This window comes from Ambystoma mexicanum, chromosome 8, assembly GCF_040938575.1.
Source record: "Ambystoma mexicanum isolate Mex_15411 chromosome 8, UKY_AmexF1_1, whole genome shotgun sequence".
In the NCBI taxonomy this organism is placed as follows: Eukaryota; Metazoa; Chordata; class Amphibia; order Caudata; family Ambystomatidae; genus Ambystoma; species Ambystoma mexicanum.
Window position 1 is genome coordinate 163,686,754 of NC_090929.1, and position 21,057 is coordinate 163,707,810.

At 47.6% G+C, this 21,057-nt stretch overlaps 1 protein-coding gene across 1 annotated transcript in view; it reads right to left on the reverse strand.

Annotated features, from left to right (window-relative positions):
- The window catches only part of UBAC1 (UBA domain containing 1), an 819,245-nt gene that overhangs the window by 636,996 nt on the left and 161,192 nt on the right, over nt 1–21,057 (reverse strand). The window contains exons 4-5 of the mRNA XM_069609556.1: nt 16,803–16,910; nt 16,489–16,591 (exon numbers count right to left, since the gene is read on the reverse strand). Of these exons, the coding sequence (XP_069465657.1) occupies nt 16,489–16,591; nt 16,803–16,910 (211 nt within the window). The remainder of the gene's footprint in view (nt 1–16,488; nt 16,592–16,802; nt 16,911–21,057) is intronic.

The following is a 21,057-nucleotide window of genomic DNA, read 5'->3' on the forward strand; positions in this document are numbered from 1 at the left end:
GTAAAAGAGTCTCACTCTTGGCAGGAGAAATAAATAAACCCAAAAAATCCAGCAAAGCTGCTGGGGGACTCACTAGGTTAGGAAATTTAGCCTAAACAGAGAATTCTCCCTAACAGTGGTCCAAGGAATGTATCATTTGACATGGAGGGAGGTTTCGGGGAGGCTCAAGCAGTTCTATGTAGTATCCTGCAGACACTATGGACAGCACCCATCTGTCTGATGTGATCCCTTCCCAAGCTTGGGTGAAGTTGGAAATGTGTCCCCCTACTGGGGATGCATGAGAATTAACCCTGAGCGGAGCATCACTGTTTTGGGGGAGGCGTGCCGCCTCTGCTGGGGCTGCCTCTACCTCTACCTCTACCACAGCTCCTCTTGTTTCCCTCGGCCGTAACTCTGGGTAGTTTGCTGGTTGTTACCCCATGACGTACCCTTTGGGAATTCTGGCCGCGTGAGCGACGAAAATTACCATTGCCTCTTTGATTAGGGGGCTGGTTGGTCAACTGTCCCAGGGATCTCAGAGTATCATACTCGTCTTTGGCAGTTTTTAATGCGTCCTCTACCGCTTTGCCAAACAGTAATTAGGTTCCACCGGCATGTCGATTAAGGATGCTTGTGTCTCAGGTTTAAACCCCGACTGTCTTAACCAAGCATGCCTCTTAATGACAGTGCTCTCTGCTATTAGCCTGTCAGCGTTATCTGCGGCATCAAAGGTTGCTGTAAGGATGCAACCGGACACAGCTCTCCCCTCCGAAGCGACCTGGGCAAACTGGCCCTTTAGTGGTTCCGGTGCGGAGTCGATGAGGGCAGCTACCTGCTCCCACTGGTGGCAATTGTAACTTGCCAGCAGAGTGGTGGAGGCTACCTTCCTTCCCAAACCGTAAATGTTCTTGCTCTCCTTGTCTGGGGGGGTCCCAGATGATGAGAGGTGTCCCCGCCCTCTTCCGGGTGTTATTAACTAGCAAGGAGTCCGGCTTCAGTTGACCCCTTATGTAAAGAGGGTCTGATTGGGCTGCCCTGAACAATTTCTCGATTCTGGGGTTTACTGCCCTGGTGAGGTTAGGAGTGAGAAGGGAAGGATCAATTCTCCGTTGGATGGACTTGAGAATTAGAATGGCTTGGGCATTGGTTTTCTTTTCTCCCAATAGTTCCTCAGCAAAGTCCCTCTCCACCTGTGCTCCCCGAGTGTCTACGCGGAAGTGTTCTGCCGCTCTAGTCAAGACCTCATTTAGGAGGGGCTGGTTGTCGACTGGAGAGTCGGTAACCTGAGGTTCTTTGCAAACGGGAGTCTATTCTGTAGACTTCTGGGTCATCTTCCTCCTCATCTTGGTCCTCGTCGTCCCCATAATAGTCCACCCCAGTTTGGTCGTCCAACGTTACCAAGTCTGGATCCTCATCCTGTTGTGGATCCTCGCTATACTGGGTGTAAGGCTGGATGTAAAAAGGGTCTGAAGTCAGACCTTGCTTTGGAGTCTCAAACCGAGGTTTCTTACCAGGGGGCTGCGGGTCCCTACATCCTGAAGGAGTAGCACTGTCAGGGGTATAGGAGAGGAAGTGCTCTGGGTTCTTGGAGTAGAAGTCTGCTAGGGAGGACATTCTAGTCATAACCCTGTCTATATCCTCATTGGTCCATTTTTTGGAGCTGGGAATGACCATTTCTTGAGAGGGTTGCCCCTCTATTCATTGTCTGGGCCTATGGGCCTGTACAGGGGTCTTGGATTGATGCTTATCTGAAGACTTAGAACTGTCTTTATGTATCTGAGGTGCAGAAGAAGGGTGAGATGGTTTCTTCTGCTGTTTACCCCCTTCCTCATGAGTAGAAGAGTGTTTCCCTGATGTTTTCACCTTCTCAGAGCTTTTCGACGCCTGGCGTCGAGATTCAGGGGTAGTGTCTCTTTCCTTCGAGTGAGGACGTCGGGACTTGGAAGCAGCCGCCGAACCGTCTGCTGGAGCCGACCCCTGGTGTGCGGCCAGGGGCTGGCAGTCGGTTTCTTCTTCTGACGAGCGTACCTCCATGACTTTGGTGAGTGAGGCACCTTTGGCAACTGTGGACGGTTGCCTCGTGTCGTGCAGCGATCTTGACCGAGAACGCCCAGAGGACACCGATTCGGGGGACCACTCTCTTTGTGCCTCTTTCCGAGAACTCGACATGGACTGCGAGTGTTTAGGTGTAGAAGTGGTGTGGGTAGTGCTCGTGTCGCCGGGTGTGCTCCCCATAACTGCCCTGCAGGACAATCTTCCGAGGTCAGGGACTCGCGCTTGGGCGTCTTTCGACACCTTCTTGCCTCTCCCCGTCCGCAAGTACGATGTCGCTGCCATCACTGAAGGCGCCCTCCGCATCCATGGCCACGAGTTGCCTGGGGTGGTGGACCCAATGTTTGGTCGAGCGGTCCTTTAGTGTTTTAGCCTTGAACCGGCTACACGTTCTTCAGTTCGCCTCGGTGGGATTCTGTTACGCTCACCTGGTATCCACAGGGACGCCACCCAGCCGGGTTACTCGCTGGTATACTTCTCAGCTTTGCCCAGATGTGATCTGCTGGGAAGGTTCTGCCTGAAAATACAGAAGGACTGTGTTCAAGACTGACCGACCGGGGCAAGTATCCTCCCTCCACCCCGGTATGATTTCAGCCCCTCTGGGGCCTCTCCTCACCTTGTGGTACAGTTAGGCGTGCTCTCCATCCTGCCTTCTTTGCAGGGGCACGTTGTCTTTCGTGGGCGTGTGCGGTCCAGTTACTTCACGGACGCTGGCCCGTTTGATATTGTTCAGGTAGGTCTTATTGCTGTTCTTTAGTATTGTTGCTATCCTGCATGCCTTTCCTTGTTTAAAATGTCTCTTTCTCCCTTAGGTATGCGGAGCTTCAGCGTGGCGAACTGGCTTGGTTGAGCCCCGCCGGTAAACGATGACGCATTATGAGCGCTATGATGCGGTAAGTAAGCGCTATGCACAGCGCTGCAAAGTCTTGCCTTTGCTAACCTTGTGTTTTCCTTCCTTGTAAGTTGCGGTGTTCTTCAGCGCGAGTGCAATGTCCGGAGTGGTGTCAGCCGAGAGGCGACCAGCCAGGTAAGCCTTTTGAGCAGTTCGTAATTTGCAAATGTCTCTACTGCTTTCTTTAATGTTGCCTCCATCTTCCTCTTTCAGGTCGTTCTGTCCGGGAGGCGTGCAAATTCGAGGAAGCTGTTCTCAGGAGCTGCGAGTGGCTAAAGATGAAGACTGCAGGTAAGATGCTGCTGCTAATGATGTTCCTTTTGTCTCCTTGCAGGTTCTGCTTCTCTGAGGTTCGGGGGGGAATAGCTGGAAAAGGTGAACGTCACGTTGCAAGCTGCAAAGTAACGCGAAGCGTGTTGTCTTGCTCGGGTGTGGTTAAATAGCCCCAACAAAATAGTCCAGGTAAAGTAGTCCCTAGGCTACCACACCCAAAACACTAGACCGCATAGCTTGGTTCCTAAGAACCAAGCTATGTGGATGCCTCCATGTTGGCTGACAGTACAAAAAGTAGTTCCCAAGCACATTGTTGTTCATGTTGTATGAGGCTGGCGCCATAGGTGCCAGGACTGTCCCCATGAGGGCTTCTGAAGAGGATGCCAGGCTCTAGAGGCCAGAGTCCTGACTCACCTGGCCAATGGGTTTGCCAGAGGGGCTTTTGGGCGAGGGTCGTGACAGATCCCTCGGCAAGTAGAGGTTACAGGTGGCGCGTTTGTCAACCCATGGGTACTTTCGGTTGCACTTGGGGCAAAATTTAAATTGGGTACCCTCCATACGCACCCTGTGGCAGCGGGCTAGTGTGTGTAGGAAAAATAAGAGTGTACAGTAGGTTTCCACTCCCCACTCTCCCTACTTGCAGGGCCAAGGCCAGAGGCCTTCCGAGACCCAAAGTCCGTCGTGCAGCTCTCGACGGTTGTTTGTTCTTCGGACCGACATCGATCTTCGAACTTCGATGTCTCGACGTGGGAGTGGAAGAATGGGGAAATTAACATGATATTTAGCAAAATATGGCTGAAAGCCAGGGAAATCCGCGCAATGCTTTCCGACAAGTATAGCGGAAAAAAACAATCTGAGGGTCCTACACGCGTGAGGGATCATGGGTACAGTGGACGTCACACTAGGGATAGTATTACTGGCATGCCCTGTGTTGACGCCCATTTTCGAGTTTCGAAAAACAAACTAATACTCTGCAGCTTCCACTAGATGTCGGCCTATGCACAGCATGTGATCTAAGCAGATTCCACAAGCCTTAGAAATAAGATATATATATATATAGTAAACCTGATGGCTTAAACGCCAAATACTCATACTGCATACACTTACACAAAATACACTCATATGCTATATGCTACACTTCCTACAAAAAAAGGGCTGAATTAGATATAAAAAAAAACATGAAAATCAAGAGTAAAAGGTTAATGTCACAAATAGCAAAGTCTACAAAGAAAAGGAACATAGTTAAGGTACAAGCACTCACTGTATGCCACTACCAGCTACAACCATAAAACTAGAAGAGTAAATACTCACTCCAAACCACCACAAATCTAACCTTAACAATCCCTTAAGTATTAGGTAGATTACATTAATACCTTTGAGTACGCAAACATTTTAAATTGATTCATAAACGATGCACAATTGTTCCGACACCATTTTTCACACACGGCTGGTCGATTGATCTTTTTTGCATTCATGCAAAACTGTATACACCTAACAATCCATCTTGCAATGGTTGCTTCAGTGACTAATACCCGTTGGAACACCTTCTGTCATTGATCCAAAGAATTATACTTATTTCTAAGTGTTTTGTTTCAGTCCATGTAGTACATGACCACCTAGCAAAAGTCAAGTGTGCCATGTCCTTTCTCCCGTTCCGAGGATTCTGGAAAAATTGAGGTAACTCAATTGGTTAATGTGAAATTTGGATATGAATTCAGGTGAGAACCTTGGGTGTGTTCTTAACAACAACTTATGTTTATGTATTGTGGCAAAAGAATCAGAAACTGACAGGGATTGCAATTCACCAATTCATCTGATTGATGCAATGACAATAAGGGAAGCCACTTAATATGAAATCTCCTTTAACAGAGCCTTATGCATTGGCTCAAACTTATTAGTTAAGAAGAACAAGCTACTTACCAACTGGTAACGTTCTTTCGACTGGATGTTCCTCCAACGTATTCCTCATCTTTGACATGTAATGTTCAGCTTCGGCTGCTTCGGAAAGCTTTTTCGGCACAGGGGGGACTGCGTTGATGGCGTAGAGTCGATGTCCCTCGAAGGCCTCCGTTCTGTTTTTACCCTCCTAGTGTTAGCAAAGGTGCCTGTTAGTACAGGCAAGTAGTAGTCAGCCCTGGTGGAACGAAAGCTGTAATAGCATGGGAAATTTTACAGAGGGGTAGGATGGGAGGGCGATGAGGAGTACGTTGGAGGAACATCCAGTCGAAAGAACGTTACCAGTTGTTAAGGAACTTGTTGTTCGAATGGATTGTGTCCTCCAATGTATTCTTCATCTTTGACAGACTACCAAAGCAGTATCCAAGACTGGAGGAGGGTGGAGAATTTAGATTTGCCAATTGTCACAAGGCAGAATAAAGTACTGCCTTACCAAAAGCGACGTCCTGAGCGTGGGAAGTATCCAAGCAATAATGCTTGGTGAACGTGTGCAATGATGAGCATGTTGCAGCATCACAGACGTTTTGAATGGGTACTCCCCTTTGCAGGGCTGTGGAAGAGGCCATGGCCCTAGTGGAGTGTGCCCTCAAACCCTCTGGTGGGTCCTTGCCCGCCAGTCTAACATTCTGAAATCGTAAGGATGATCCACCTGGACAAAGTCTGTTTTGAAACAGCTTGCCCTACTTTTGCATCCAGTATATCCTATAAAGAGCTGGTCGTCCACTCTCAACTTGGAAATCCTAGACACACAAAAGATTAACGCTCTTCTAGGGTCCAATCTATGGAGCCTTTCTTCCTCTTTATTGGGATGCGGCGGAGGATAAAACGCTGGCAGAACCATTTTCTGTTTTAGATGGAAGTCAGATACTATTTTAGGTAGGAAGGAGGGTTTAACCCTCAACACAACCCTGCCCTTGTGGAATATGGTAAAGGGTGGCTTTGAAGAGAGTGCCTGCAACTCACTCACTCTACGTGCAGATGTTCGAGCAGCCAACAGTATAGTCTTCAAGGTTAACAACCTCAATGGACATGTGTGCAAAGGTTCAAATGGTGCACACATTAAACATTTTAGAACCAGGTTAAGGTCCCAAACTGAAACCTGAAAAGCAAAAGGTGGGAACACATTCATGAGTCCTTTCAGAAATTAAGTCACCAATGGAATTTTGAAGTAAGACCATTCCTCCAATGAACACTTGAATATCGAGAGCGCTGCTAGATAACCCTTAATGGTCCCAATGTGAAGACCTTTGTGTGCTAATGAAAGCAGAAAGGATAGCATATCCGGAGTTGAACATAGAAAAGGATCAACATTCTTTTCCCTGCACCAGTTGCAAAACTTATTCCAACGGCAACGGTACAGAGATTTTGTTGCTGGCCTTCTTGTCGAAAGCAACACCTCCATCACATCATCTGGGAAGTCCCAATCCTTGCATCTCAACCTTTCAGAAACCACGCGTGAAGGTTGAGAGTGTTGACCTCTCGATGGAGAAACTGACTCCTTTTGTGAGTGAAGGTCATCTCTTTGTGGAAGACGTATCACAGGACAGATGGACATGTCCAGAAGAAGGTCCAGCTACCATGTCCTCCTGGGCCAATCCGGAGCAATTAAGCTCATGTGGCTCCCGAACCGTCTCAACCTCCTGATTACTTGAGGAATGACGGGGACCAGTGGAAACGCGTATAGCAGTGGAAAATCCCAATCCACCACGAACGAGTCTCCTAGAGCTCCTTTCGCCGGAAATTCCCTTGAGCAGAACCTTTCACACTTCCGGTTGATCCCGGTTGCAAACAGATCTACTTGAGGGGTTCCCCAAAGGGCAAAGATCTCTTGAAGGACTTCCTGAGCTAGTTCCCACTCGTGGGGGACTGTGCTCTCCCTGCTCAGAGCGTCCGCCAAGGTGTTCTCCTCCCCGGCCAAGTGAACTGCCGATAGGGACATTCCTTCTCGAATTGCCCAGTACCAGAGCTGCATTGCCTCTCTGCACAGTGGTAGTGACCCTACACCACCTCTCTTGTTGAGGTAATGCATGGCCACTGTGTTGTCCGTCATTATCAGGCCATTATTTCCCCTGACCGAGGGCAGGAAGGCCTTCAGTGCTAGTCTGATTGCCCACAGCTCCAAACGATTGATATTTAGTTTGTACTCCGATGGAGACCAACGACCGCTGGCTGTCAGATCGTTGGTGTGGGCTCCCCACCCCGCGAGTAAGGTGTCCATCACTATAGTTGTATCTGGCCGTGGTTGCCAAAAAGGTTCCCTCTTCAGGATATTTTCCTTGCAGGCCCAGCACAGAAGATCCTGTGTAACTTTGATCGGGACCTGCAGTAAACCCGATATTCGGCCCGAGAACTGGGACCATTGTGTTCGGAGAGCCCACTGTAGGGATCTCATTGGTAGGCGGGCCTCTGGCACCAGGTAAATGCAGGATGCCATGAGGCCGACCAACCTTAGGAATTCGAAGGCCGGGAGACAGTGGACATTCTGAAACTTTGTTAGCATCTGGAGAATGTCTTGAGCCCTCATCTTGGGTGGCAAACACTTTCCCAAGGATGTGTCTAAAACAGACCCAATATACTTGACCTGTTGGGAAGGTGTCATGTGTGACTTCTTGAAATTGAGGGAGAAGCCCTGTCTGTGTAGGGAGTGGCAGGTAACGCTGAGGTGATCCAAGGCTTGCTCGGGAGATCGCGTTCTGATCAGCCAATCTTACAGGTAGGGGTAGATGTGAATCCCCCCTCTCCTGAGATGCGCTGCCACCACCACCATTAGTTTGGTGAAGACTCTTGGGCGGAGGTCAACCCGAAAGGCAGGACTCGAAACTGATAAAGCGAGCCGCCAACAGGGAACATCAGTTATTTCCTGTGCTTGAGATGGATTGGCACATGAAAATAAGCATCCTGAAGGTCCAATGACACAAACCAACCCTGTAATTGAGGGCCAGAAGGATCTAAGAAAGTGTGACCATCTTGAATGTGTCCTTCCTGAGGAACTTGTCCAAGCATATCAAGTTCAACATGGGTCTCAGTCCTCTGTCTTTCTTGGGGATCAAAAATATGGGAAATCCCAACCCTTTTCCCTCTCCGCTACAGGCACTGGTTCTATAGCACCTTTCTCTAGCAGGGTTAATATTTCCTGCACAAGGAGCGGATCCTGACTCTTCAAAGAGCGGTTCCCCGGTGGATTGGTGTGAGGCTGCGTTATGAATAGTAGGAAGTAACCGTGGGCTATTGTCTCCAGAGCCTACGCGTCTGAAGTAATGGCTCGCCATTGTTCGAGATGCTGAGACAGTCTGCCCCCACCGGTGACACGTGACGCAACCTCTCAAAGTGGTTTTGAAGCGGTTGCTGCAGCTGCTGATGGTAAGGTAGCAGCAGCTGGAGTTGGCTTGGCACCTCTACCTCATCCACCACAAGGGAACTTCTGTTGGCCTCTTTGACTGGCCATTCCTCTCGCCTTTCCAAACGAGTAGTAGGGAAAAGATCGCCCCCTCCATGGCTGTCCCGACAGACGAAAAGACTGAAGTTGCCTAACAGCGGTCCCTAAAGATTTGGCAGCCACATTCGAGGTCTGCAACCTCTCAAGGCTCTCGTCAGCCTTGCTGCCAGAAAGGTGAGACCCATAAAATGGCATGTTGAGAAGACGAGCCTGCTCATCCGGAACCACGCAAATCTGCGCATCACGGTGCTCGTGGCCATGGACCTGCTGATGCTATCCGCAGTGTCCAAATCAGACTGAAGGGACTCGCACATGGCTTCCTTACCGTCCTTAATAATAGCCAGGAAGATGTTCCTTTCATCCCCTTCTGGAATATGCCCCTGCCACCATGGATATGCACTCCCACAGAGTGTACGAAAATGTTGCTACAGCACATGTGGAGTTGGCCGACTTCAGGGCCATACTCCCAGCTGAAAATACCTTCCGTGCCCATCCATACATGCACTTGTCATCCCTATCAGGAGGGATGTTAGGGTACGCTGCCTTGTTCGAGGTAGCCGTGGCTGCCTCGACCACCAGACTTTCCGGAGTGCAGTGTTTGGACAGGTAGCCAGGGTTGCTACTAGAAGGACAGTATTTCTTTGTAAAGGACTTGTCCACCGCAGGATTGGTTTCAGGGGTCTGCTAATTTCTGGCCACCCTTTTTTGCAGAGCCACATGAAGGGTGATATAAGATCTGTAAGTGGGCCTTGGTCTATAATATCGGCCAGATCATCCTGATCAAACTGTACCGGGGGTCTAGCCCAGCCTAGGTACTCCACTACTCTGGACATCAGTTTCCGGCATGAGGAGTCAGCGTGCTCGCCTGGTTCTGGCCTGCTTAACTCCAACTCAGGAGAGGTATCAATGCCGCTGGCATTATGCAAGGTGTCATAAAGATCTTCCATCTTGCTCTCTTCTGATAGGAGGCATTCCAGCACATTGGCGGTTCCATACTGAAGCCCAAAAGGGGCATCTTCCCCATCTGATCTCTCTTCCTCCTCAAAAATGGAGAGGGGGATTTGAAAAAAATCCTTTGGCAGAGGAGTGGAGATTTTCTCAGGAGTACTCACTGGCTTCGATGTAGATTTGGGTTTAGCCTTCTTACGAGTTTCCTCAGTCCCTGGGGGCTGAACTGACACAATCGGTAGCTTTAGCGTTGAAGGCTTCGACAACAACAATGGCATCTATGGTGCTGAATCGACGGGCTCCTTCAACGGTTTTGGCACCGAGGGCTTCGAGGGTTCTACAGGCTTCGAAGATCTCAAACGCTCGCCATGTCTCGAGTGATCCTTGTCCATTCGAAGCCTCTAAATGCGAATCATGCCGTCTAACCGGGCTCAAGGGCGTGCATGTTTTGGGTCGAGACCGCTCCTTGCCAGCTTCTACAGAAGGCGCAAACGGAGCCTTACCCTGTTTCACATTTTGTTTTGCATCTCTACCTGGAATGCTTCCCACTTCGTGGGCGTCGACTTTTTGGAGGGGCACTTTACCCTCTCGGGGGTGCCACCTGACGAGGACGAAGGCGACCGATGGTGCCTCCTCCTCGATCGCTTTGTCGAGGACAAAGAATGGCGGGAGCTACTTCGGGACGTTGAACATTTTTTATCCTTCTTACGCTGAGGAGCGCATTCTCTCGACTCGGCGGTCGAAGAACGATCAGGTCTGGTTTTATGGGGCTTGGATATCTTACCTACCTGCAACTTCCCCTATCATTCTTGCAAGGCCTTTCCTGTCATAGCTTGACACTTGGTACAGGAATTGATGCAGATCCGTGATGGACATCTTGGAGTCGCATACCTTGCATTTTTTTTATCCTGAACGAGGGGTCGTCGGAGTTGAAGACAAAGACATATTTAATCGAAGGTAACTGCGCAATTGAGGTAACTACGCAATCGAATTGAACGAGGCACGCTGAGTTTCGAAGCAAACACGTTTGTGGAAAAACAGGACTGAGGCCAACGGGCGCCGTGCGTGCTTCTTATAACATCAGATGACGTCACCCTCGACAGAGGCCTTCGAGGGACATTGACTCAACGCCATCGGCGCAGGGCGCCCTCTGCCGAAAAAGTTTTCCAAAGCTGGACATTACATGTCAAAGATGAGGAATACGTTGGAGGACACAATCCATTCGAAAGCCCTGTATTTAGATCCAACCCTGATGAAGGGTGAGCTACTGGAGGATAGATTAGTTTTACAGGCACTTTCCACCAATATACATTGTGTTGAGATGTGGTAAAAACACAAGGCACCTTGAATGGAGGAGAGAGAATCCTACACAGATTAGAGCCTCTGACCAAGAAGGTGGGGGGTGGGGGGAGGGGAAGAGTCCTGGAGGGGCGGGACCACGCCTGACCGAAGTGCAGGCAGTAGCGTGGAGAACTAACAAATCAGAGTGACGGTGGAAGACGAGAGACCTGACTGACGAAGAAGTCAAGGGTGGGAGAAAGACAGATTGTAGACAGCCCGCCTCGCCTGGAGGCGTGATCACACAGAAGCAATGGTGGGCCCTGGGGCCCATTAACTGATGCCGAGACCAGACCGCAGAGGAGAAGTCAGATCCCAGAACTCTGCATAAGAAGTGCAACAACTGCCAAGCTGGGGAGAGTAAGGGATGCGACTGCTCCAGAGGAGATAACACTGGTGAGAGGGGCGAACCGTAGTATCAGGGTTACAAGGGTTACAGGAACTTGGAAAAACCGAATGGGTAGACACCCTGATGAGGCCCTGATAAAGTAAGACTATCAGAGGGTCAGAGGACTTTGAGGAGACCTGGCAAATCAAAAGACATTGAAACACACGGCTGGAGAGGCCACAAGGGTTATGGGAGCCTCGAAAACCTGAACGAGTAGACGCCATAACAAGGCCCTGCAAGCCTGTCATCGGGCCAAAGGACTTTGAAGAGTCCTGGAGACATGAAACAGTGAACAGAACTGGGAGAAGAGAGAACTGGCAAGTTCAAGCCTTTAAAAAAAAATAAAAATAAATAAATGCAGGATGCCATGAGGCCGAGCAACCTCAAGAAATCGAAGGCCGGAAGATTCTGGGCATTCTGAAATTTAGATACCATCTGAAGAATGTCTTGAGCCCTCAATTTGGGAGGCGAGCTCTTTCCAAAAGACGTGTCTAACACAGCTCTGATGTATTGGAGCTGTTGGGAATGTGGCCTATGGGACTTCTTGTAATTGAGAAAAAAGCCCAATCTGTGAAGGGAGTGGCAGGTGACTCAGAGATGATCCAGGGCTTGTTCGGGAGAATGTGCCCCGATGGCTTGTTCAGGGCATGTTCTCCCGATCAGCCAATCGCCCAGGTATGGGTAGATGTGAATTCCCCCTCTCCTGAGATTCGCTGCCACTACTGCCATCAGTTTGGTGAATATTCTCAGGGCAGAGGTTAGCCCAAAAGGCAGAACTCGAAACTGATAATGAGAACTGCCAACTGCAAACCTCAGGTATTTTCTGTGCTTGAGATGGATTGGCACACGAAAATAAGCATCCTTAAGGTCTAAGGACACCAACCAATCCTGGAGTTGGAGGGCCTGGAGTATCCGAGAAAGTGGGACCATCTTGAACTTGTCTTTCCTTAGCAACTTGTTCAAGTATCTCAAGTCCAAGATGGGCCTCAGTCCACCGTCTTTTTTGGGGATCAAAAAATATGGCCAGTACCATCCCTTGTTCCTCTCTGCTACAGGTACCGGTTCTATAGCACCTTTCGCTAGCAGGGTTAAAACTTCCTGCACAAGGAGCGGATCCAGAACCATCAAAGAGCAGCTCCCAAGTGTATTGTTTTGAGGTCTTCTTATATAAGGAAAGCAGTAACCATGGGCTACAGTTTACAGAGCCCAAGCATCCAAAGTAATGGCTCGCCATTCTTCTAAATGCTGAGACAGTCTGTCCCCCACTAGTGAACTGTGATTAAAGACCTCAAAGTGGTTTTGAGGCGGCTGTTGCAGAGGCCGATGGTAAAGAGGCTGCTGCTTGAGCTGTCTTGGCACCTCTACCACGTCCACCACGAGGACATTTTCTCTGGCCTCTTTGACTGGCCATTCCTCTCGCCCTTGCAACTGAGGAGTAGAAGCGAAAAGATCTACCCCTCCAAGGTTGTCCACTAGTACGAAAAGGCTGAGGTTGCCGAACAGTGGCACCTAAAGACTTGGTCGCCGCCTTCGAGGTCTGTAACCTCTGAAGGCTGACATCAGCCTTGCTGCCAAAAAGATGAGACCCATCAAAAGGTATGTTGAGCTGTCTCGACTGCACCTCTGGTGCAAAACCTGACTTGAACCACGCATGTCTGTGTATTACAGTGCTGGTTGCCATGGATCTGCTGATGCTATCCGCAGTATCCAAGCCAGATTGAAGGGATTCTCACAACTAGCTTCCTTGCCGTCCTTAATAATAGCTAAGAAGCCATCCCTTTCATCCCTGTCGGAGATATGCTCTGCCACCATAGATATGCAATCCCACAGAGTGTACGAACATTTTGCCAGGGCACAGGTGGAGTTGGCCGATTTCCGAGCTATGCTCCCAGCTGAAAATGCCTTTCTTGCCCACCCATCTACACGCTTGTCATCCCTATCAGGAGGGATGGTAGAGTACGCTGCCTGCTTCGACGTTGCTGTAGCTGTCTGCACCACCAGACTCTCCGGAGTGGGGTTCGACAGATAGTCAGGGTCACTAGTGGAGGGGCGGTATTTCCGTGTCCAATTTTTATTAACTGCCGGATTGGTATCCGGAATTTCCCAATTTCCAGCCACCCTTTTTAGGAAAGCCATGTGGAATGGCAATACTGAGTCAGTTTGGGGACCTTTATCCAAAATATTGGTTAAATCGTCCTGTTCAAAAGGGAGTGGTGGTCTGCTCCATCCTAGATACTCTACAACTCTGGATATGAGTTGTCTATATGTTGCGTCAGCATGTTTACCAGGCTCAGGTCTACAGAACTCTAGCTCGGGTGAAGTATCAACTCTACTCGCTGACTGTAAATTGTCATAAAGATCTTTAATCCTGGACTCCTCTGAAATCAGACACTCTGGAGCATTGGACATCCCATATTGCAGTCCAAAAGGAGCATCCTTCCCATCAGAACGTTCTTCATCTTCATATATTGAAGAGAGTGATTTGGAAAACTCCTTTTTGGGTAAAGGAGTATAGACTTTATCAGATGGAGTCCGGAAAGGCTTTGATGACAAAGGCTTCATTGGTGCCGGATGAGGAAAAGCGCCTGGCTTCGATTGAACAGCCAGCATATGCGGCGTAGCTGTCTCCGAAGTTGTCGACGTCGATGGCACCGTTGTGGACGAAGGTTTAATTATCGAGGACATTTTTGGCGTCAACGATTGCGTCGAGGGTCTCAATGGTGTCGAGGACCGCGATCTAGATTTTTCATTGACAGAGGGTCTTGAGGGCTCTCGATGTTTGTAAGGCCGTTTACCCGGGCTCGAGGGTGCAAAGGTTTTTGGCCGGGACCTATCCTAACTGGCTTACTTGGAAGGCTTGGTAGGAGCATGACCCCGTCTTTCGAAAAAAAAAATTAAATTTTCTCTGAAAACTTCCTAATCTGCTGGGGTAGATTTTTTGTGGGACATGCGACCCTTACGGGTGAATCGTCAGAGGAAGATGTCGACGAAGGCGACCTGCGGTGCCCCTCTTTGACTTTTTAGCCGACTCCTTGACCTAGAGCGCTTAGCCTTCTTCCTTCGAGGAGAATCTCCTCTCGACTCGTCGGTCGATGGCTTAGCAGATCGTGGGTTAGGGGATTTGGGTAATTTTCCTACCTGGAGTTTTCCCTTCCGCTACCTCAAGGCCTTTCCTGTAATGGATTGACATTTTTAACAATTGGCCGTGTCATGGTCCTCGCCAAGGCACCATAAGCAGACACGGTTTCGGGTCGGTAAGGAACATCTTTGGCCCGCAGTCCCGGCATTTTTTGAAACCGGTTTTCGGTGTTGAAGGTGGCGAGGATGAAGACATCTCGAAGGATTTGTCGAAGAATTTCTTTCAAAAACAAGTCGTTAAACGATGAGGCGTGCCGATTCCCGTTAGACGAAGCGATAGCTTCCACGGAAAAACAGAACTGAGGCCAACGAGCGCCGCACGTGCAATAAATGATATCCGATGATGCCACCCTTGATGAAGGCCTTTGTGGGACATCGACTCGACGCCATCGACGCACAGCGCCCTCTGGCGAAAAAGTTTTCTAAAGCAACTGAAGCTGGACATTACATGTCAAAGATGAGGAATACGTGGAGGACACAATCCATTCGAAGCTTGATTTACATGATTAAGCCATGGAAAAAGTCAGTGTTTGAGCAGAAGACTTGTTGTAGACATGATTTTCTATGTTTGACCAAGTATATAACTAGGTTGTGCGATCTGGCAGAAATGAGGGACGGGGGGGAAACAGGTCTGCATTTCTGACATTTCTATCCTACAGTAGAACAAGTTCATCAAAAGGAGGAAAAAATGAAAAAAATAGATAGTAAAAAGTGAGTTGTAATTATAGAATGGTTCAATGCAGAAAAACGGTTGTTTCCATTATAATCTATGCGCTTGATGAATGATCCAACCAGCAGCTAGCAATTCAACAGGAAATCATCAAAGTATCTTGTAGAGTAGTCTTTAGGTCTGCAAATAACACATACTGTGGGATTTACACCAGAGCGTGAGCTCCCCACCTCATATTGTCTGGAATCTCAACCTTTTCATCTATTCTCAAAATGCTACAGATAGTGCAGTCTTGAATTTCACTGCTTGTGCTATTCAAATGGCTGTGCACATATCATGCTGTTCTAATGCAGTCACTATGGTCTCAAGCATGAGCATTCTGTGGATGCCATTCTGTTGGAAGTCCTCAGCATCTACAGTTTTTTCTGGGGACTTCATGTTTCCTGTGAACAGACTGAAGTCAGCATGAAGAGCATTTATCGATGTAAGTAGTCTTATCCCCACATGCTATCATCCTCCGTCTGCCTCGTGCGCTTGTCTACCATGATCTCCTTGACCCTGCAAGATCAAGATGTGCATCCGTTTGCACACTCTGATCTCTCGGAAAGCCTGGGATGCAGGCCATGAAAAAAACACCAGGCCAAAGTAATATGGGGCCTCACTGTCCATGGAAGAAACACCTCTTGACTGCATCTATCCATATGCTGCTTAGGTAACTCAGTGGAATTTCAAACTTGTTCATGAGGAGGCAATGGTCTCCTTCAGCAAACGCTGGCACCTCTTGGGGACTTCAGACACCCACCTTCAATTAAATGACTAGTCCGGTTTGCCAGTATATTACACTAAAAACCAGACTCTGCAATTAATGCTGCTGCAATCTCAGGCAGGCCAGGTAACTGTGCAGTTCTTCGCACATACGCAGGAAGCTGAGAACTCCCTGGATTACTCATCTCTTGGGTGGTGCCTCTGTTCTTCAGATATGCAGATGCTTTTCTGAAAGCTACACTACCTCCCTGGATTACTCATCTCTTGGGTGGTGCCTCTGTTCTTCAGATATGCAGATACCTTTTTCTGAAAGCTACACTACCTCCCTGGATTACTCATCTCTTGGGTGGTGCCTCTGTTCTTCAGATATGCAGATACCTTTTTCTGAAATCTACACTACCTCCAAGACATCCAAAGAAGTCCTTGTTGCCTCACTGGAGCACAGCGTAGACCCAGTGGCGGAAGCTCAGAGGAATCACAGCCATCTTGGGCGTCTGCTGGCTCTGCCTCTCCCAGTAAATCATTTGTATTTAAACTTATGTTAACTTGTTCCAGTGAATAATCAGAAACAATGGTTTTATTTATCAAGGAAAAGACCATTAAACATGACAAACTATGCCACAATCAAAATACAAACATCCAATAAAACATACCATTTGCTTTCTTGAACAATTCAACAGCATCAGGGTTAAGTGCCAGTAACTTCTGAGCAACTTCAATAAGAGATACTAAAATCTTCCTGAGCTCTGTCTGGAACTGAAATAAAAACAATGTTAGTATTAATAGAGTAGGACCAACATAACTTTCCCTAAGTTGCAAAGTCATCATCTTCTGTCCAGGTTTAGCCTGTTTACTGCCACATTTTACAGTTCATTTGAGAAAATGCCAAATTAAACATCAGCATACGAAACCCACATCTATAATGTCCCAAACCTCAATTTGAAAAGAATTTAAGATCGCCACTTACGTCCCTCATGTTGTGATGGGCGACAGTCCTATCAGCATTGTGGGATGAAAGGCCAGTTGTTGCTTTTACAATTGCCTCCTTGTCTGGCGCTTTCTGCTCTTGTTTCCTCTGTGAACATAAATCAAAATATTACAAAGAAAACTCTTTAATTCATCTGTAGAAATGAAAAGCCAGATGGATGGTGTAGTAATCTGCTTTCAGGTTAGGTGGCTGGAGGTCCACTTTGTTACAGATGGCAACAGCATATGGTTTGAAACATTGAGTGTATATTTATAACTGAGAACACACACTGAAAGTATTACAGTACCTCACACATATATTTGATTAACGCATGCAGAAAGGAGCTCTTTGTCATTATACAAGGAAAAAGGGAGCAGACTCGTGAGGGGGTAAAGGAACCAATTTTTAGAACATTTGAAGTTTGCCTATTACCACCTAGGTTAATGTTGCAGGAGAAACAGAATTCAGAGGATATAGATTTGAAACAATGGTTCCTCGTGATGGGCATGCAAGGGAAAAGTCAGTAAACAAGCAAGTATAGTTGGTGGTAAACAGGTATACAAAGGAACCACATGGATGAGCCTGTAGGTCACTTTCATTGATTCACATTTCACGGTCTTCATTCTATCCATGAACTATTCCCAGTGCTTTTGCCCATCGATCTTTGTGGTGAAAGTGCCAATACCTACAATTGGTTGTTTTTACATTCATACGTGAATCTTTCACTCATTCAAAAACAACTCTTTGTGAATCTGGAGTCAAGTTCCGCCATCATTAACTTGCCTCGAGTGGCACCTCTATGAATGGAGGAAACCTGGGATGCATGTAACATTAAAATTAAGGTGATCATGTTGAAATAATTAGGGAATCCCAGATTAATAAAGGAGAGTTAAAGGTATTACCCACAGATGGGTGGAGGAATGCAATCAGTAAATGAAAATGGAAAAACATTTCTATGCAGGTTTCATCTCAGTGTCTGTCCCGAAATTGCTCTGGATTTTTAAATATAGCAAAACAAAACCGAAAGCACACTTTTGCCCCAGACAAGACTGCCAGCATACCTTCTCTCTGAATAAACACATACTCATTTGAACAAACAAACTGTACCTACTACAGAAAACCCCCAAATATTGACTGTGGAACTCTAGATAGAGAGAAAAAATTGACTGAGATAGCTCAAGACGTGGGAATCATAAAACCCATTATTTTATTTTGTTTTATTTAACACCGAAAACCGGACTGGCATCGGGGCATGGAAACAAAAAACAAACATGACATAACAATAACATAAGGCAATTCCCCAAGGATGTCACCTGTAAGGAGGTCGGGTAGTGTCTACTCGAACAGGTGTTTACAAGCTTTTTCGGGAAGAGAGCAGATTCCCTTCCAACCTCAGGTTGGGAGGGAGAGCATTCCAAGCGAACGATGCTGTGTAAGAAAATGATTTCCATTGCCTTTTAGCCGTTTTGAGCATGGGCAAAGTAGTAGCATACAGTTACTTGAAAGTAGAGTTTTTGCTGGTTGGTAGATAGTCGTTCCTTTAAATATTCAGGGGCTGTCCCATAGACTGCATTGTGAACAAACATGGCCATTTTAGAGACCTTCGTAATATCCAATATGCTCACCACGTGGTACTTGTTTTACAATCCAAACCCTGTTTCGTGCTGTTAGGCAGAATCCTTTGCAGTTCCCTTGGGGACAACTGCAAGAAGATTAAGACTACAGGAGTAAGCAGTAAACCCAATTGGTAGCAGTCTGCACCACCCAGATTTACCTGGTAGCTGTGGCTGAGCAGTCAGACTTCTCTCAAGAAGAGTAGGGCAGTATATAGAGTATACACAATAGGGCCAACAACACAGCAGAGCAAACAAACACTGACCAGAGCTTTGTACCAGAAGTATATAATTATATATTTAAAACACACTTTAGGCAATACTCTAGCACTCTAAATCAAAAGCAAGTTAAAACATAGTCAGGTAAAGTATAAACACCTCCCTTGATAACTATTAGACAAGTCAGAGTTAAAACACCACTATTTGTTAAAACAGATGTGAGCACGTAACCTAGATGGCACTCTAATAGTTAAGTTAAAGGGAGAGAAAAGGGCAGGGCATAAAAATAAAACAGTTCCCAACACTTATAGAAGTTCAAAGCAAGGGAGTAAAGGGAGTATACACTGTAGAGCCAAAGCTCATAGGCCAGGCCCACTTTAAATGGAGCAAAGCGAAATGTGCCCAAGATCACACAGTTTAAAATGCACTAAAAGTCTTTGCAGAGTGTTCAAAAGAGGTTGGGTGATTAAGAAGTAAAGTTAGAATGTCTGGGGCCAACTCATTTTGAAAGCCAAGGATTTAAGGGTCACCTTTAGCAATCCGTGGAAAGAGAGGCCAGGCAGAACACAGTACCTTAAAGAGAGAGTAAGCTCCAGCGGTGGCAGTTGTTCCAGGCAGTGGTTGCAGTTCTTTGTTTCGACCAAGGGAAGAGAGGATCTCGTCGAGTCGATGCACTGCACAGGGATGAAACCAGCCGCGGGGTTCGTCGGTTAAAAGGTGCCTTCCTTTTATTCGCGGTCAAAGTGGTGAAGCTTGGCTATACGGCCGCCGGGGTGCTTGGCACGGGCGATTCGACCAAGAGACGTCTTTGGAAGGTGAAAGGGGCGAACTGGTTGATCCCACCAGCTCAAAGGAAGAAGACTCGTCAAGCAGAAGATCTTCTCTTGTCGTTGGGAAAGTGGCGAGTTCGTTGAAGCAGGGCTCCATCGGTGGTGGCGTCGTTGCAAATGGCTCGGCTTCGTCCCTCTTTTGATTCATAGGTCCTGTGGCGACCTCTGAAGTTCCAGTCCCAAAAGCCCTGCTTTTATGCAGAAAACCCCCCATTCAACAGCCTAGATGTCACTCAAACATGCTAAGTGGTGAGCCGGGCGTCTCACCACTGGGCCAATCAGAACAGATTGCGACTTGAGTTGCTAAGGCAACGCAGTCCAGGGTGCAAATTCCCCTCCCCCCACATCCTGTGGAACCCAGACAGAGTGGCACCATTTGGAGGGCTTCTGTGCAGAAGCCTGCCAAAATAGTTGAACAAAGGGCCCGACCTTGGTTGGAGTTACAGAGACGGACACGAACGCCATTTTAGAAAAGAGTTCTGGCAAAAAGACCCAACCGTTGATTTAATATCAAATAAATAAACCAGCGGTATCTTTAACATTGCACCAAAAAGTGGTGCGTTTAAAATCAATGGGAAACTCCCATAGGAAATATTCTGGTGGAATATTTTGCGTGGTAACCACTGCCACCAGCTAGAAACTCGACAAGGGGGGACTGGACAGTGCCCCCTTGAAAACAGACTGGGGGCAATCAAATTAACCACTCCCAGTACTTCCACAATATGATGGTTTGTACTAGTTCTGTCACAATTTTGGACTAGTAAAGTCAATGGTCACTTTACATGCCCTGGGAGACAGTAGTCAGTCCCAGGGTATGGAGTCTATGTTTGGGGGTCACTATGACACCCCTGTGTTACTGCACTGAGAGTGCTGTGTAACACATACACAAAGACCAGATGATACCCTATGGAGTAAAAGACCCCATAGCCCATAAGCACCAAAAAGTCAGAGACATACCTCAAATCATGCCTAAGAGTGGGAGGAAAAGAATCTCACTCTTAGCAGGAGAAAAAAACAAACCCCAAAAATCCAGCAAAGCTGCTGGGGGACTCACTAGGTTTGGGAAATTAGCCTTATAAGAGAATTCTCCCGAGCACTCGCCCCTCCCCCCCAGACTAAGGGACAGGAGGATTGAATCCACTCCTGGATTAATCTCATGCCTCTAGTCGGTTATCAACATCCTACAGAGACCATCAGTATTTTGGTGGTGACACCCTGACCTGTGCTCAATGGTGAAATCAAACCCCTGGAGGCAGATTGGCCATCTCAATAGTTTTGGGTTCTCCCCTTTCATTTGCATTAACCATCTCAAGGGGTGGTGGTCAGTCTGAATAACAAAAGTAGAACCATACAAGTATGGCCTAAACTTCTTCAGAGCCCACACAATGGCAAAACATTCTCTTTCAATAGTTGCCCACCTTGTCTCAGGATCCTTCAGTTTTCTACTGATGAAGCAAATGGGGTGCTCCCTACCTTTCCCATCCAGTTGACTAAGGACTGCACCTATACCTGCATTAGAAGCATCTGTCTGTACAATGAAAGTTTGGTGGTAGTCAGGAGCTCTTAGCACTGGAGCTTGACAAAGGGCTTTCT